Source organism: Gouania willdenowi, chromosome 19 (genome assembly GCF_900634775.1).
Source record: "Gouania willdenowi chromosome 19, fGouWil2.1, whole genome shotgun sequence".
Classification (NCBI taxonomy): domain Eukaryota; kingdom Metazoa; phylum Chordata; class Actinopteri; order Blenniiformes; family Gobiesocidae; genus Gouania; species Gouania willdenowi.
The window spans coordinates 16,838,031-16,854,211 of NC_041062.1; the positions used below are offsets into that span (position 1 = coordinate 16,838,031).

The 16,181-nt window shown below is 37.1% G+C and overlaps 1 protein-coding gene across 2 annotated transcripts in view; it reads left to right on the forward strand.

The window, feature by feature from the left end:
• slc39a11 (solute carrier family 39, member 11) overlaps nucleotides 1-16,181 on the forward strand; it is a 129,407-nt gene that overhangs the window by 24,404 nt on the left and 88,822 nt on the right. For both annotated transcript variants that reach the window (XM_028475748.1, XM_028475749.1), the window contains exon 4: nucleotides 3,238-3,396. In XM_028475748.1, coding sequence (XP_028331549.1) covers nucleotides 3,238-3,396 — 159 coding nt within the window. The remainder of the gene's footprint in view (nucleotides 1-3,237; nucleotides 3,397-16,181) is intronic.

The following is a 16,181-nucleotide window of genomic DNA, read 5'->3' on the forward strand; positions in this document are numbered from 1 at the left end:
TTGTAAAAGTATGGAATTTTTTTAAATTTTATTTTATTTTTTCATCAAGCCTTCAAATTAGTAATAGTCTTAACGGTATGTAGTTTACAAATAGTATTAAGAAGCTTGTGGATTGTATTTGATTATCCAAATGTATCGTGTTCCATGATTCGGCTTCACAAATTAACAAATTACACGTAGCAATTCAGCATTATGTGTGCAATTACAAACTCTAATTCTTGTGTAGCTTCTCCATTATTCAGGTCATGCCATATCAGGTTGTTTTGCATTGCCTATAGTAGAAAACTGCACTTGTTCTCAAAGTGGTTTTGTTTCAATTCCCACCATCACCCCTTTAATCCCATGCTACGAGCCAACATGAAAAAAACTAAAAACAAAATGTTAGAATTCTAAAGAGAGTAGGGGTATGACAAGATCTCGCGAGATTAAACACGACGGGATTTTTCGTCGCGTTAAAAATCTGTCTTGCAAGATTCAAGCAGGAGAATGAAACGAAGACGAGGAGGAAGAGGAAATTTGTTCTAGTTTAAATTTTTGGAAGAAGAAGTTTATTAACAGTTAAATGAACATGGCTGTGTAGTTGAAGCATGTTGTTAATGACAAACTTGGTCAGGCTCTGTTTGCACTATTTGCCCTCTGTATTGACAGAGTCTAATGCTAATAAGCAACTAATAATGCTTAATAGGTGTTCCTTACACTATAGGTGTTCCCTAAACTAAAGTGTGACCAAAGAGGGTAATACAGGTATATAATTGTATTTATTTTATTTTAACTTTTATAAATTTTAGTTTTAGTTTAAATTTGTGGAAGAATAAGTTTATTAAAAGCTCATGCTTACATCATGCATGCAACGAGTTATAATAAAACATTTCAAAATGCATGTGCAACTCGGTTAAATAAAAGTCTGTTGGTCCAGTCATATATTTTGTCATTGTAGTTTTCTTGAAATCTGGTCTGGTCTCGTTCTTGTGAGCTGAGTGTATCGTCACACCCCTAAAAGAGAGGTTTTCTAGACTTGATAATTCAGAATATAAAATATTCTAATATTAAATGTTTAGTGTTGGCTGCCATTTTTATCAAAAAAGCTTTAAAAAGAATGAAATCACAAAAAAAAATCACAATATTAAAAAAAATGGAAACATTTATCGAATCTATCGTCTCATTAGAAAAAAAAAAAAAAAAAATGCCACCAAATTATTCGTACTCTCCTGCAACAGAAAAAAAGCTAGCTTTTAAACTTTTAAACAATAACTTCTTCTGACTTGCAGTTGTTTCGAAAATATTGGCAATAGGACATTCTTTGAAAATAACCGACCCTTTCTGCTCATTTTGGGTGACAATGTAGTTAACCTTCAGCTGAAAGGTATTTTGTAAAACCAAATTTCATGATAAAACAAGCTCTATATTTTGACATAAAAACCTATTACTATCAGTTCAATGACTGACTACAGCCAGCTTCACTTTGTTTATTAGCATTATTATTAATTGTTTACTTTATTGACTTAAAGACTGCTGTCGGAGGGAAGCTTTTCTCTGTCTGAGGCGCTAAAGACATTAAGGAAAAGCCTTGGAGATAAATCCAGTTGTGTAGGACATAAACACTAGAAAAGGATTTTAAAATCCTAATGAGGTTAAATAACACAATGAGGTTAATTAGGGTCCCACAATGAGGTCAGATCCTAATGAGGTTAATTGGGGTCTCACAAAATGGACTCTGAAGGTGAGCCTTCAACAAGTCAAAGGGGATCAGAAAGAAATCACTGAACCTAAGGCAAATTACCATCGCAAGCCCCTTTTAATAAAATACTGTTTTTTATAAATCTTTTTCAGTTTTGTAAACACGTTAACTTAGACATATTAGATTCTGTGGCTTTCACAGCGTTATAAAGTGATCAACCACTGCTTCTACAGTTGTGTCCCAGAATATTTAAATTCTCATGAGAAGAGCTTTGCTTAAAAATGTCTTTAAAATATGCGACTCTGTGTACAGGATTTCTCTTGGTTTCAGTTGGTTTTGAGGCTTTGTTTGCATTTGCACTGATGAGTAGAGTGGAACCAAACATTTCAACATCTTTCAGGAAACTATTCAGCTTCAATTTCGTGGTTTTGTGCCAGTCATAGTAATTTTTTTTACCTTTTTTTTTGGTTCAAATCAGGCAATGTGACGAACTGACAAGCCTTCAGTTGTGCAAACCAAGGCTGTGTTGTAAATGTCATACTAACTTAATACTCATACTATGTCTGATGTCAAAATGAGTATGTAGTGTGTTCCAGTTAGATAGAATGGAAAGATTGAGTAAGCGAGAAATACTGTATACTACAGTTAATGGGGACATGCACGTTGGTCACACTAGTCATACTCAACTGCCCCATGATGCATTGCGAGCAAACGTAAAATGGTCCTGGGACAGGCTTTGAGCTGAAAATCAAGCATTCCCTTTTCAAAACAAAAGTATTTCTCCTTGTCTTCCATTATTTTTTAAACGCTTTTGTAAATAGGGCTCTTGTTTTGAAGTTAACCGGAAGTTTAGTCAGCACAATGGAGGGACTCCAAAAATCTCTGAGATGTTGGAATGAAATGTATATTGGCGACTTTTATGAATCAAATGACCAGATGTTGATATTCGACTTGGTCACTTTCTCGCAACTCTCAGATCCCTCCCTCTCCCTCCCTCCCCGCTGCTCTCTTGCTCTGCTTTTAAACTTTCCAAAGTCCCTCCCTCAGAAGAGCTAACAAGCTAATGTTAGTTCGACAGCAACATCACAGCAATATAACATGCTCTGTTAAAAGCATATTACTGCAGCGCTTCTCTCTCAATGTGCACACACCTCAGCAGCAGCAGCAACAACACAGTATCACTTACAGCAGCTCACATGGAGGCTGCTTTACGCACATTAACAACACATGTACTACAGACATACATAATGTAAATCAAACAGCAGTAATTACCTTTCCAGCAGAAAAGTCATCAATTCCATCTTCTACAACTCCAGACCATACACTGTAAAAAAGACGGCGCTCCAGCCCTGGGAAAGGGGCGGGGACTGTGAGCAAGAGCTGGGGAAGAGTTGGGAAACTTGGAAGTATACTTCAGTGGGAACTGTCATCTTCTTAATCCTCTTAACCATACTTACAGTAAATAGTAGACAGTATATACTTATTGAGTGTGTAGTGTGTAGTATGCCCATTTCATGCTTTAAGTACTTACTATTCCTTCTTTGTTGTCTGCATTGCAGGTCATGTTGGCTGCCTCCTATTGGTCGCTGTTGGCGCCTGCGATTGATATGGCAGAGGACTCTGGGAAATACGGCTCATACGCCTTTTTGCCTGTGGCTGTTGGATTCACTTTTGGGGCTGCCTTTGTTTACTTCGCTGACCTAGCCATGCCCTTACTGGTAAGAAGCACTCACTCAAGCAGCATCAGTGGACAAAGGTTAAAAAACAGAACAAAAAAAAAGAACAGCAGATACTGTCCACCAACAGGTTCACTGCTATTGTTGTTCCCCCAAAAAAGTTTGTAGAAATTGTTGGATTGGAGCTCCTTGAATCAATTTGTCTTGTACACTTTAGTCTTTCAAGCTGCATAATTACTGTTAAAAGCAAATGTTGGGAGAACTAAAATCTGAAAATGCAGAAAAATGCATCTGCCTTCATATGATCTGCCTTATATATGATTAAAACCAGTAACCAATTCATATTTATCCATTCTTTAATCTGCAAATTTAAACACTAATAGATTTGTCATTACTGGCCAAAAATTTAGGCTTAAAATATTATGTTCTATACAATTACATTTCACTATGGCCACCAGGGTTGGGCTCAATTACATTTGCAATTATGCCTTCAATTATTCATTTTCAATTACAACTCAATTACGATTAAGTTGACCATCATTTTCTCCAATTAGAATTAAAATTTCAGTTATTATTTTTCCAAACCAACATAGATTATTACATCAAATAATATCACAGTCCAAATGAAACATTTCCATGAATCTTTCTTATATATTTGCCTCTTAACTTAATAAATATGTAATTAATGACCCCATCAACCTTTCCCCATTAGTCCACACAATTTTCTCTATTAACCTAAAAATGACAAATCAAAATTTACAAATCACACCCCGAGTCGACTTTCTAAAGCATATTGGCTGATTTTTTATTTTTTTTTGCCCTATGCATTTTTTTAAATTGACAAATATTTGTACCAACCTTCAAATCATTTTAATTACAATTATGTTTGCAATTACTAAACTCAACTTTATTTATATAGCGCAAATTACAACAAGAAAACTACCAGGTAAACTTGACATGAAACATATTTTAATAATTGTTGACTACTTATGTGTACGCCATAGAACTATAACATAACCAGTTCCATGTAAATAACAGTTTTTATAGAATTTCTATGCCCATTACAATTATAAAGTTAATTATCTGCACTTAATTACAATTAAATTATGATTAGAACAGCACCATTTTTTTGGAATAACAACTACAATTATAATTATGTTTTGACTGTAATTAATTTGCCATTACATGGTTACAATTGTAATTGACCCCAATTCAGATGGCCACCACCCATTTCAGAGTGCTATAGTTTAAGTATGAAAAGTACATTTTTACAAATTCTAATGCTAATACATACTGTAGATGTATGATAGCAACAACAGTAGATTGAATGCTACTTTTCTTTTTCTGTCTTCACTGAAACATCATCACTAACACTATCTCTGTCTGGCCTCTAATGTATTCTAATTAATGACCTTTTGCCTGGCCATTAATGTGGTGCAGGCCATGAATAAATGTTAATATTTAAAGAGATATGAAGATAATAGGTTTAATCAGATAAATAAAAAAAGAAGAAGTGACGCATCACTGAGCTGAGACAAGAGGAGAAAAAAAATGTGATGCAACCACTACAGGCGTCACAGCCCAGAACAGCTGTTGCCTTAAGCTCCTGCAGTCACACCAGGACAGCAGAAATGACATGAATTACATATGAAGGAGGGGACGACATTAACTTCATGCACACTCATGCAAGGGGACACTACCTCATGTCCTCACTCATCCACCTGCTGCACAGCTCTGGAAGCCCAATGAAGGCTGAAGGACAGCTATGGTAAATCTCACACCTGTAGGCTGTCACATGTTCACTCACTGACTAAAGTTCAGCAGCCTTTGGTGACCTTTAAACTGACCACTCGTTCTATTCTAACTACTTTGATTGACCTGGTTGTCCTTCAGTCGTTGTCTTCCTGAATGGAGTTTGCATGTTCTCCCTGAGGTTTTCTCTACTTTCCGCCACCTGTCCAAAAACAAGCATGTCAGTTTTAGTGAAGTGTGTTGGAAAATGGGTGGGTTTCATTTTTAACTGACTTTGGTGTGTTCTGCTTTATTGTTTTACATAAACAGTTAATTAAACTCAAAGAGATGTTTTAATCAGATTTGATGCTAACACTCACTTGGACACTTCACTCCTTTCTTTTATGGTTTTGTGGGAAAAATCAATAAACCTATTAATAAAGGTTTCTTCTTAGGGCCCGAGTACAGTGGTGCGTTGGACCCTATTGTAATGCACCTCGTTTTTATTATTATTATTATTATTACAAAAAAGTGATCGCATTTTTGAGGGCCTAAACACGTTCAAAAACTCATGAAAATTTGAACGCATATTAGGACTGAAGAAAAATGTGATATTTTGGGGGAATTGGATGTGTGAATGGCAAAATGACTCTCTACAGTGATGACATCATCATCATCATCACAGACAGACAGAGATTCCTTGCTTTGATAGAGAGATACATCTTGCATCCAACACTGCACTGTTAAAGTACTTCACACATTTTTATTTTAAACATACATGTTTACTTGGTTGTGTTATAAAACAATCTTGTCAATAAAATTGAATCTTTACAGATTGAAATATATAATAGCAGCTTATTCACTTGGATGATTGTAGAGCTAAGTAGATGCTAATTAATTATAGCAGCTTTAGTTTGTTTGCCAAAAAAAAGAGTTATGGTTTAACCCATCCATTATTTATAGTCATAGCGCAACCTATTGGTAAAAGGAAATCATAGACATTATATTTGCACAGAACATTGCAGGAAAGTTTGTGATATAATTCTTGAAAATGGTCAGCTACGTCTCAACACTAACATTTCTGCCACACCCCGACATGCGTGTGGTAGTGACGGCCCGTTCATCGCTGCTTGCAGCTTTAATTTTTTATTTTGCTTTGTTTTTTCACACAGTAAATGTTAGTAAAAGATGAATTCCTTTTTCTAAAAGTGGACCGAATCCAAGGTTTCTTTTTTTACATTTATCAAATGTTGAGACCTAACGCTATAACTATAAGTGAGGGTAACTATGGGTAAAGAAATAGCCCGTATCCTACGGGAGATACGGGCAGTGACAAGGAGCTATATAACTTATAAACAAGTCTTTTTTTATTTTTATGAATATATATATATATATATATATATATATATACTGTATATTTCCATTTAGAATCATAATTGTGACTCAGTGATGTGCGGTGAGGTTGCCAGCTGGGTAGACACTGACTCTCTTACAGTCAGATTTACAAATACAAATGAACCCAAAAGAGTATCTTATTCATAATTCGATTGACAACAGACAATGGATGATGTGTGCTGCATTCTTTACACATGTGACGCATATTTAATTTTGAGGTCAAAATTAATTCCAGTTGAGCCTATTTCAAACTAGTGTTAACTTTTTCCTGCTTTTCCTCTGCGGTTAACTCCCGTAGACTTCACGTTTATTAGTAGTAATGATGGCACAGAAAGAACATGACGTTTTTCTGCTGAAGAGTTGTGCTTTATTGGGTGATTGCTCTGAAATGTTTCCCGGCATCACAGGCACACACACACTGGTCCACAGCCGCACGCATACACTCACTCACTCACTCACATGTCCATGCGCTGAGCTGCCTGATCTACACATATCTGAGCTAGACACATCCCACAAAACTAGAAATAATTAAAGTTAATGGTCTTACCTTTACTTGTACACAACATCCAGATTTTTCACATATTGGAAATGTAATTTTCTTTTATCTTGAGAAGGCGGATTGTAAAAAAAAATATATAAACGAGTGAAGAAGAATTGGAGGTAGTGCAAGAAGCTGTGGCTTAACAAGTGCCCTCTGTCATGATTCAGACATAATTTGTGAGCCTAAACACATTACAGAAATACATTTCATTCTTATTCCAGATCATGGAAAGACAGAGCATATAATCAGAGTGTTTAAAAGTTTTTTTTTTATCTGCGATATACAGAGGAACAGCCACACACTGTGCGTACCAGCACAGTTTGTGAGTATTTACACAATCCACTGAGCGACATCTCCTCCATTTATTTCAACTGGACATGCGGAAATTCTGCTATTCTTGATTGAAAAAAAAAAAAAATGAAAAGGGTTTATAATACATACTGTGTTAGCTGACAAATAGCAACATTTATTGTCTTTTATAATTAACTTTTTTCTTTTCAAGAATGACAGGTGAGGTTCTGTACGTTTATTTGGTGACTTTACTTGATGAATATTTAGTTCTTTTATTTATTGTCTTTTGATTTTATATGTTTTAATCTCCTCTATTTGCCTAAACCTAATCTACCTTTGCCCTAACCCTAACCTCACTCTCCATCACATATTTGGATCTTTCAGACACTTCTATTTTTGTTTTATTCAATTATTTAAAACTCATGATTCATTTTAAAGCACAAAATCCAGCTATTATTGCTGCTTGTTGAGTGGATTCAGCTCTAACCCCAACAAAGTTCTTTTAGAATAGTTTTCCTAATAATTAAAAAAAAGAAAAGAAAAAGAAAATATTATTTTATAAGGGGGTTTTATATATTACCTTTTTTTGAAAAAAGAAAAGAAAAGAAAGAAAGAACAAGGTAAAGCGTACAAAGAGTGGTAGTAGCACTACCAGGAATTATATTTATAACATATATTGTTATTTTCTATTCATGCATGAGATTCTCTTCATTTTTCTAATACAGGGTTAGGATTTTGTCCTGTATATGCCGTTAGCTACTTTCCTCACACTTAAATTGAGGATTCAACTTTCTTTACTTCTTCTTAACGGTCTCTTGGATTTCAAAATAAATCGATGAAAGTCTAGCAGTTAGAAGTTATAATCATATTTGATGTCTTGAAAAAAACTCAATGTGATGTGGTTTTTACGTGGCTTGAATAGACTGGTTATTATTGTTGAGCTCACAATGTCCCCTCGCAAACAACAGATACAAACATAATAATGAAAGATTAAGAAAATAAGATATAGTCATCGCCAAAGTGCAACCAAATTGCTGTTCATCCATTCAATATGTCTGTCCTGCTTTTTTAAATCTTTGTTCTGTTTTAGTGGTTTCGTGGTTTAATGGATTTCAACTCTACTTTTTTTTTTGTTCTTAAAATTATTATATATTGCAGAAATATTTAAGGCACTTTTATAATGTGACCCCTTTCTACAATTCCACAAAAATCTCCTTTGTTCTCGGAGGACACAGCTGTGTTTTTGCTATATGACCCTATAAGTCAAAGCTGCACCTCTAGCGACTCAGCCCTTTTTGTCTAACTTTCTTATTTACCACCTCTGCCCTCAATTCAGCAGGGAGAAATTAGGTACCTGACCTCTGTTCACAGAGTGTCGGCTGTGTGGCTGCACTCCAGAGGGTGTGAGAGTGTGAGGTGGAAGGGATGCGACGTCTCGGTGCAATGATGCACGAACAGGCCACACTTGAAGCACTTAAGGTGTGACATATATATTGTACGTATTAGCCCTTCAATTCTCAAGGTTTAAAGGCTTCACTGCTAGTTTGAAAAGTTTTTCTATTTACAGAAATAGAAGCAGGTTTACTGCATCGCTAAACAAAATACCGTGCGGAGTTTCAGTTTCAATTAACGCGTAGCCTGCACCACCAGCAAACATATGGCACCCATTCGGATTATTAAAGGACAGTTAGAAACATTGGAAAGTGTCATCATAAATTGAATTATTTCATGAGCTTTTTTTTAATCACTCTAAATTAATTAATTAATTAATTTATTAATTTGACAGGGACAATGCAGTCAGACGTAATTATAGCAAAAGATGCAACTGATGTGATGCATACAGAGTGTATAGCTAGTGTTAATTCTCAACTCCTGTCCCTGGTTGAGCTTTTCCCTACAAACAAAATATACAAAACGTATAAAACCAAACTCTTAAACACATATTAACTTATTTACAACAGTAAATTCTGCGCATGTTGAAGAAGTTTATCGTAGAAATTGTTATGAACGAGTCAAATATGTGCTTAAAATGTTCATAGTCATATTTTATTATATTGAAAGACTGTATTTAAAAGTTAAAAGAAATAGTTTCTCCTGAAAAAGGACAAACTAACAGTGATATAAAGTAAACATTTTGTTTAATCATTAATCATGTTAAGTTCTAACAATCATAAACCCTATCTAACACTAAACACACACACATTACTTTTAGAATCTCCGAGTGAAAGTGAATGGGGTCCTTTTAACCTGCTTGGCTGATTGAGACTGATTGTTTGGAGGCTGGTCGGGTGAAGGGCAGCTGCTGATTGATGAGTAGGTGTCGTAGGTGAAGCAGTCTGTTATTCATGTAGGTGGAGTCTTGAAAGGGGCGGAGACCAATCTCAGGTGTGCTCCGACGCAGCCTGTTTAGCATACAGAGGGAGAACATACAACACAACCCCCCACATTATCAAATTGCAGAACTTAACACGACCAATCCAGACAACGCATCAGCAACCACATTTTCTAACCCGTTTCTGTGTCTGATTTCAAGGTGGTTGGTGATGACCCCCAAAACACTCTGTCATTTTTATGTGGACAAAAACAATGGCGGATGTTGATGTTAAATTTTGGTAAGTTCAAGTCACTTGACCGATTGAGTGGCAATTTTGACCTTTGTGATTAAATTCTCCCATTTTTTTCATTTAAATATTTTGTTTTTCCCATTTGCAATGACGACTTGGAAGTAGTTAGAGTTAAGGGACTTGCTCAATGTCCCACAGTGGATTTGAACCGTTGACCCTCTGGTTACAAGTCTGCTTCCTTAACCATTAGGCCACCACTGCCCTAATGAACCTTTCATTTATTGATTCGCGAGGCCCACACTATGTCATATGAAACATTAGCACTATGAAAATGTGCTAAATACACATGCAAAATTAGGACAAGTAAATAGTTCCAAGTTTGATGAATCCAAATGCCCATGCTGCCTTAATTTATTAGCATTTTTTTCCTCCCAATCTTTAGCACATCACAAGTGATTTTCCCATGTTGCATATACATCAAAGGCAATCATGCTAAATTGATTATGTGTGTTATGTTTCATGCTTGGAGGAATTCTTATTACGTGCGGTTAGTAACACTTTTCAGTAAGCGTAGTTACGCTCAAACACATTTTTAATTTTTCCATATCACGATTATGGTTGATACCATTCTATTGTAGCAGCCCAAGCTGTGGATACAGATGAAGGTAACCTCGATCTCTATATGTTTCAATTAAGCAACATACATTTTGATTGAAAAAAAAAAGAACCATTAGTGGGAAAGTTATTAATTGTTATGTATCGTAAGTTTACTAAGTGTATTTGATCTGGATCAGCAGAAAAATGGGTGAATTCCCTAATTGCACTGGTTGTTTTATAAACGCCCATCATATTCATGAATGAATAACAAAGCATTTATCGAAAAATGCTCAACTCCCAGATGCTAATGTTTCTGTGGGGTCCTGAAAGGTTTTCCATGTTTGGAGCAAAATGTACGAAATATTTACTTTTTCAATCAGGTCTATTCTTCTATTTTGTCTCCAGTTGGATGTGCTGTTTTCTGATAGCATTGCATAATGTATATAATCTCAACCTTCCTGCCTCTATCAGATGTTGTTTTTCTCGCTTGTCTTCTTGGTCCTTCATCTTTTTCCTCCTTTCCTCTCCGGCTGCCATGGTGACAACATTAGAGAGACTAGGCTGCATGTGATAATAGGTCAGAGGCGTTGAAGGGTCACTATCCTCTCAACACATACACACTTATGTGCAGACACTCCGGGGGGCCATCAGTGTTTGGACAGCTGCTGGTTCCACTTTTACAGGGTCCTCAACAAATAGCGCTGCTGAATGAGAAGAACGATAGAGGAAGGATAAGATGGACGACGTGGGGGTAGATGAGGTTGACATTGGGGTGAAGGATGAGCGTGATAAGGTGACACAGGACATTGGGAGTGGATGGGATAGTCAAATTGAAAGAAAAAAGGCTGGCAGAGAGCGGGAGAAAGCCAAAGGTGGTAGACAGGTAACCAAGACACTGTGACTGTTTCGGCGAAAAAAGGTTAAAAAGGGCTTCTTCTGTCTGTGTGCTCCCCATATCTACTTTCTGCTCACTTGATACAAAGTCATTCAAGTTAATAACTTCTGACTTAATGGTCCACTATATTGCTATTTTTCACCCATCTCTTAATTGTTCTAAGAACCCCAACAACTGAGTACTTGAGCTTTATTTTCCCAAACTAGCCTGTTTTCTGGAGTTTTAGCCCTCTGAAAAGTCATTTTCAGACCACTCCTAAAATGGGAAGTTTTGGGGCCGTCATGCATATGCTTGGGTAGGCATGTCTGTAGACGCCAACTCTACGCCACAGCTTTATTATCGTAGCGATTTTCTTTTGCTATCCAGTGTATCCACTAACGAGGGGAGGTATAACGGCTTCTAAAAGTGAAACTGATTGTGAGTGCTAAGGCTGCGCTTCGGATTATCTATATACTATAGGTAAAAATATCAACTGTGATATTAACTTTCTTTGCCAGGAAACAGGAAACATAACTATTTCAACTTTGGCCCTCTTAGTGAGGCTAAAGGAATGTATATCACTGAAGCAAAACCATTATAAAGTAAAATTTTCATAATACTGCCCCTTTAAAGCAGAACTAAGTAACTTGCGCTTAGCGCTCCCGCTAAAGGTCTCTTTTGGTTATGGCACTGTCGTAAACACTCCGCACCCCCCGAGGCAGCAGCCCCCCCCTCCCGCTACAGTGAGATGGGCAGCGGGATGCTTCCTAAACGTACCGGGGCAAAATTAAAGCGGTTCCTGGGGGGCTGCTCTCAGTCGGTTGAAAAGTGGGTGGGTTCAAACATAAGGTGTTCTGTCCTGAATTGTTGAACACATCTATACAGTATGTAAATATCATGAAATAAAAGCTGGAATTCTGAACTTTTGTCTCATATTCATGTTTTGATCTGAAACCCAAATGTCTTCAGTAAACAACAAAAACAAAGGGTTTGACCTTGCCGTTCCAATACTTTTAGAGGGGACTGTATATTTCAATTCCCTAATTTTCTTTTTTTCTAACCACCTTATTGAACAAGTAGGGACCCTATATAATGTTAACGTTAATAACTGCCTTTTTAAACATGCTGTTTGGTCAGAAACATTGACAATACAGCAGGCTGCACTTTGTGTCCATGGGTAGTCATCAATTTAATTGTCAGCATTGGCAAGACAGAAGCAGTGTTCTAGTCATGGGTTCTAAAAGCCCACCACAAAACATTGCAATCCTCTAAAAGCTTGCTTTTACTAGTACTGGTACTTAGTAGGAGCACAGCAGAGGCCAGACATTACAGGAACAAGCTGTTACAAGATGAAGTGGTCTCGGTTGGCTAAAGAAGAGCAACATGGAAGGATAAATTGTTTCTGAAATGGAGCAAGCGGGAAGTGGATACAAGAAAAGGGCAGAAAGTCCACATTTTGTTCAGTCTATTGTAGATTCTTCTTGAGGTTCTATGCATTCATTTTACACAGTATGATAACACACAAAGATATTCATGTCTACCTTTTCTGATTTTGATCTTTGACTTTTGAATTGCTGTTTTGCATAATAACAGCAGACTTGGTTTGCTTATTGCATCATGGTATACAATAACTCACTAGACCTTGCAATACAGGGGGTGTTTAGTCAAGTGGACAGCAGTAACATTGACTAAAGCATAGCAAACACATGACATCTTCACTGTTTACTCTGTCTGGGCTGTAGCTGCCTCACTAGAATGACTGATCGGCATTTTTAGTCATGGTTACCTAGTGTGAAGGTTTTAACTGTTGTGGGGACTCTGTAACCAAGGCACGCAAAGAAGAGTCTAAACACTAAGCCTTCACCAAATCCTAAACCATTCAACCTTTCTTATGAATGGCTGACAGGTTCTACCTAACCTTCTGGACCACTCAGCAGTACATTATTGATTAATGACATGCTTTTGATCAAGTGTTGGTTCAAAGGACAAGTAACAAGTTAAGTTACTTAAGATTTATAGTCCATTAAAGGCTTTGAGTCTTACATAACCAGTACCAGTCTTTAAAGGATGTACATTTTTTCAATATTGCTTTTGCAATTATTTAATATTGAGTTTGAATGTCGTAATATTTGGCATAGAAAAAAAAAAAAAAATGGTTTCTTTTATTTTTTGCAATGCACAGGTCGAAGTGTTGTAGGACATTAACGCAAGGGTTAACTTTTTTCCATGGGGTTGTCATTGTGTCAGCATTCTGCACCCGACCCTGCTTGCGAAGTAAAACACCTTCCTACATGGAACAAAGTCCGTTTTTGAATCCCTTATCGTAGCGCATGGTGTGCCATGCTGTCATCCAATTGCATTGCGCTGCAAAATCTCTACACCACGCCAGGCACGTCTAACACATCTGAGAAATCAGGCGCAGTGATCAAAACGCAGCACGTAGCTGCATTTTTGGTCACCATAATAGGGGCTAGAGTGTTTGAGAAGTTATCTTTTGTGTGCCTGCTGACAGCATGGAATTAGATCACTGTTTAAGTGAATTTCTAACAGTTCCAACTGTTGCTACTTAAGGACTAGAGCAGACATGAGCAACTGGCAACCCAGGGGCAACATGCCCTTGATTTATTTCTTTTATTTGTTTATTTGGAGAGGACAGTGCACATTAATCAACACCAGTTCAATACTTGGTGTAAATATGCCAGATTTAGCCATGAGCTACTTTCCATCTGTAGTCCTCATGCATTTAAGACAGTGACAATAAAAGATCCAGACATGGACATAGTATACACACGGACATAGACATAATATATACATTACTTACAACCAACTGAAGCAATTTCTTATTAAAAAAAAGCAACTATGATATTTGATGTTTGATCTATTTTTGACCGGCCCCCAAAGGAAATGTACAAAACAAATTCAACCAACAGAAAAATACTCAAAATGACAACAAAAAACACGTCTAAAAAAACACAAAAGGAAACAAAAACACACAAAATGACTCAACTAACACACAAAACTACAATTAGAAAAATACACAAAATTACTAAAAAAACTAACAAAAAACAAGAAAAACATAATGCAAAGGTATAAGGAAGAAATACTAAACCACAAAAACACACAAAAGCCTTTGTTTTTACCCATGAAATTGCTGACTTTGGTCATTATTCTAAATGGTGACATGAATGTTGATAATGTGAAGAGTAGGTTCATGTTGTGTTTATATTAAGTAAAATAATTTAGCAGAGATAGCTCACTTCTCACTTGGTCAATAATCTATCCCGGTTTTTCATAAATAGTGTACTTTGACTTTTCAAATGAAGACCAACACACAAAGCTTATCCCTAAGGAAAAAAAATGTTTTTCTGCCACCTGTGATGCCAACATTGACATTCACTTTCCTCTGCTGTCAGTTCCTCTCTGTCTCAAAGGCGGAAACATTTCGTCTTCATAAAACATAAGCACAAAAGGGCTCAGAAGGGCTTAATTACAGTGTTTTGGAACCCTAATTAGATTCTGCTTTCATCTGTTTCAATTCCTCTATTGTGCAAGTGGATTAAGAAGTAAACACTGTTACAGCGATATTAAAAATTGTATTCTTGTTGTTATTTAATCCTGTAAAGATTTTTCCTTGACCTCTGTAACAAAATCTTTTTCCAGTAACTTGAAGCTATCTTGTTTATTTTAGTTCCTGTTGTGGTCCTTGAGACATTTTGTACTGTCTTTCCTTTTTAAACTAATACCTACCTTTGCAGATGCTTCTTGATGCATTTCTTACCAATTGGCTATGTGCACAATGTGGCGTCCAATAACTTCCGATCACAGTGTGTTTGGGCAAGGACTTGCGGTTCCAAGGTCCTGCCAATCTACCTGGATTGTTGTTGTTGTTGTTAGCAAAGCCAGAGAGCGGTGGAAAAAATTAGTATGTTCGGTGGCCAAAAGAGGAGATAGGCCTATCAATGTTCTTCAAATTGTTCTTCGCGGAACAATTCCTGTATTAGCTTCCACTGCTTCCCCGCTGATAATGCAGCGCATCAGCAATGGCTAGCCAAAATCCGGAAAGATAACTTCACTCCAAGTAGGGACACAAGAGTATGTCCATTTCTTACCCAGTGATATTGTGCTTACATCACGGGGAAAGAGGCTGCTAAAAAGGGGCGCTGTGCCAGTTCTATTTGAGTGGAACAACTACTCATTGTCTAAGCCAAGTGTGTGGGAACGTAGGCCACAGCAGGAGAGCCCTGCGGCTGCAGATCCAACTGAGGACTCTTTGGAATCGGAGATGGAGGTGATGGCTCCTGACCATGATTATTGTGTTTTGCCGGCAACTGGGGTATTGGCCAACGAGTTGCAAACTGAAAACGAGGACCTGCGGAGAAGACTTGAGCTGGCTCTGAGTCAAATAGAGCGGCTGCAGCTGCGGACGTGTTTTTGTCTGGAGCGCTTTGCTAACTCAGATGACCAAATTTGCCATTATACCATGTGTTTGCATTTTATATTCTGTATTTAGTTATAGTAATCAGTGCAAGTCAGCATTTCAACTAATACAATACTGAAAAAAATATGCATCATATTTAGATTTTTTTTTGAAGCGTGACGTGCTTACAGCTAAGTTGCTAGACAGCTCCATAAACATTCAGTGCTGCTAGCGTAGAAAAGCCGTTGCATACTGTACTCTCACAGTACTACACAGTGCAGCGAGAGCTCTCGGGGACTCGGCCACTCACACTGTCCCGTCTTTGGACCAGTGAGCCCTCGGTGTGTCCATTAGAGCAGTCTATGGCGCCATTCAGCAACTGTTTCACCACATTTGATGATGAATGACCTTCACAGT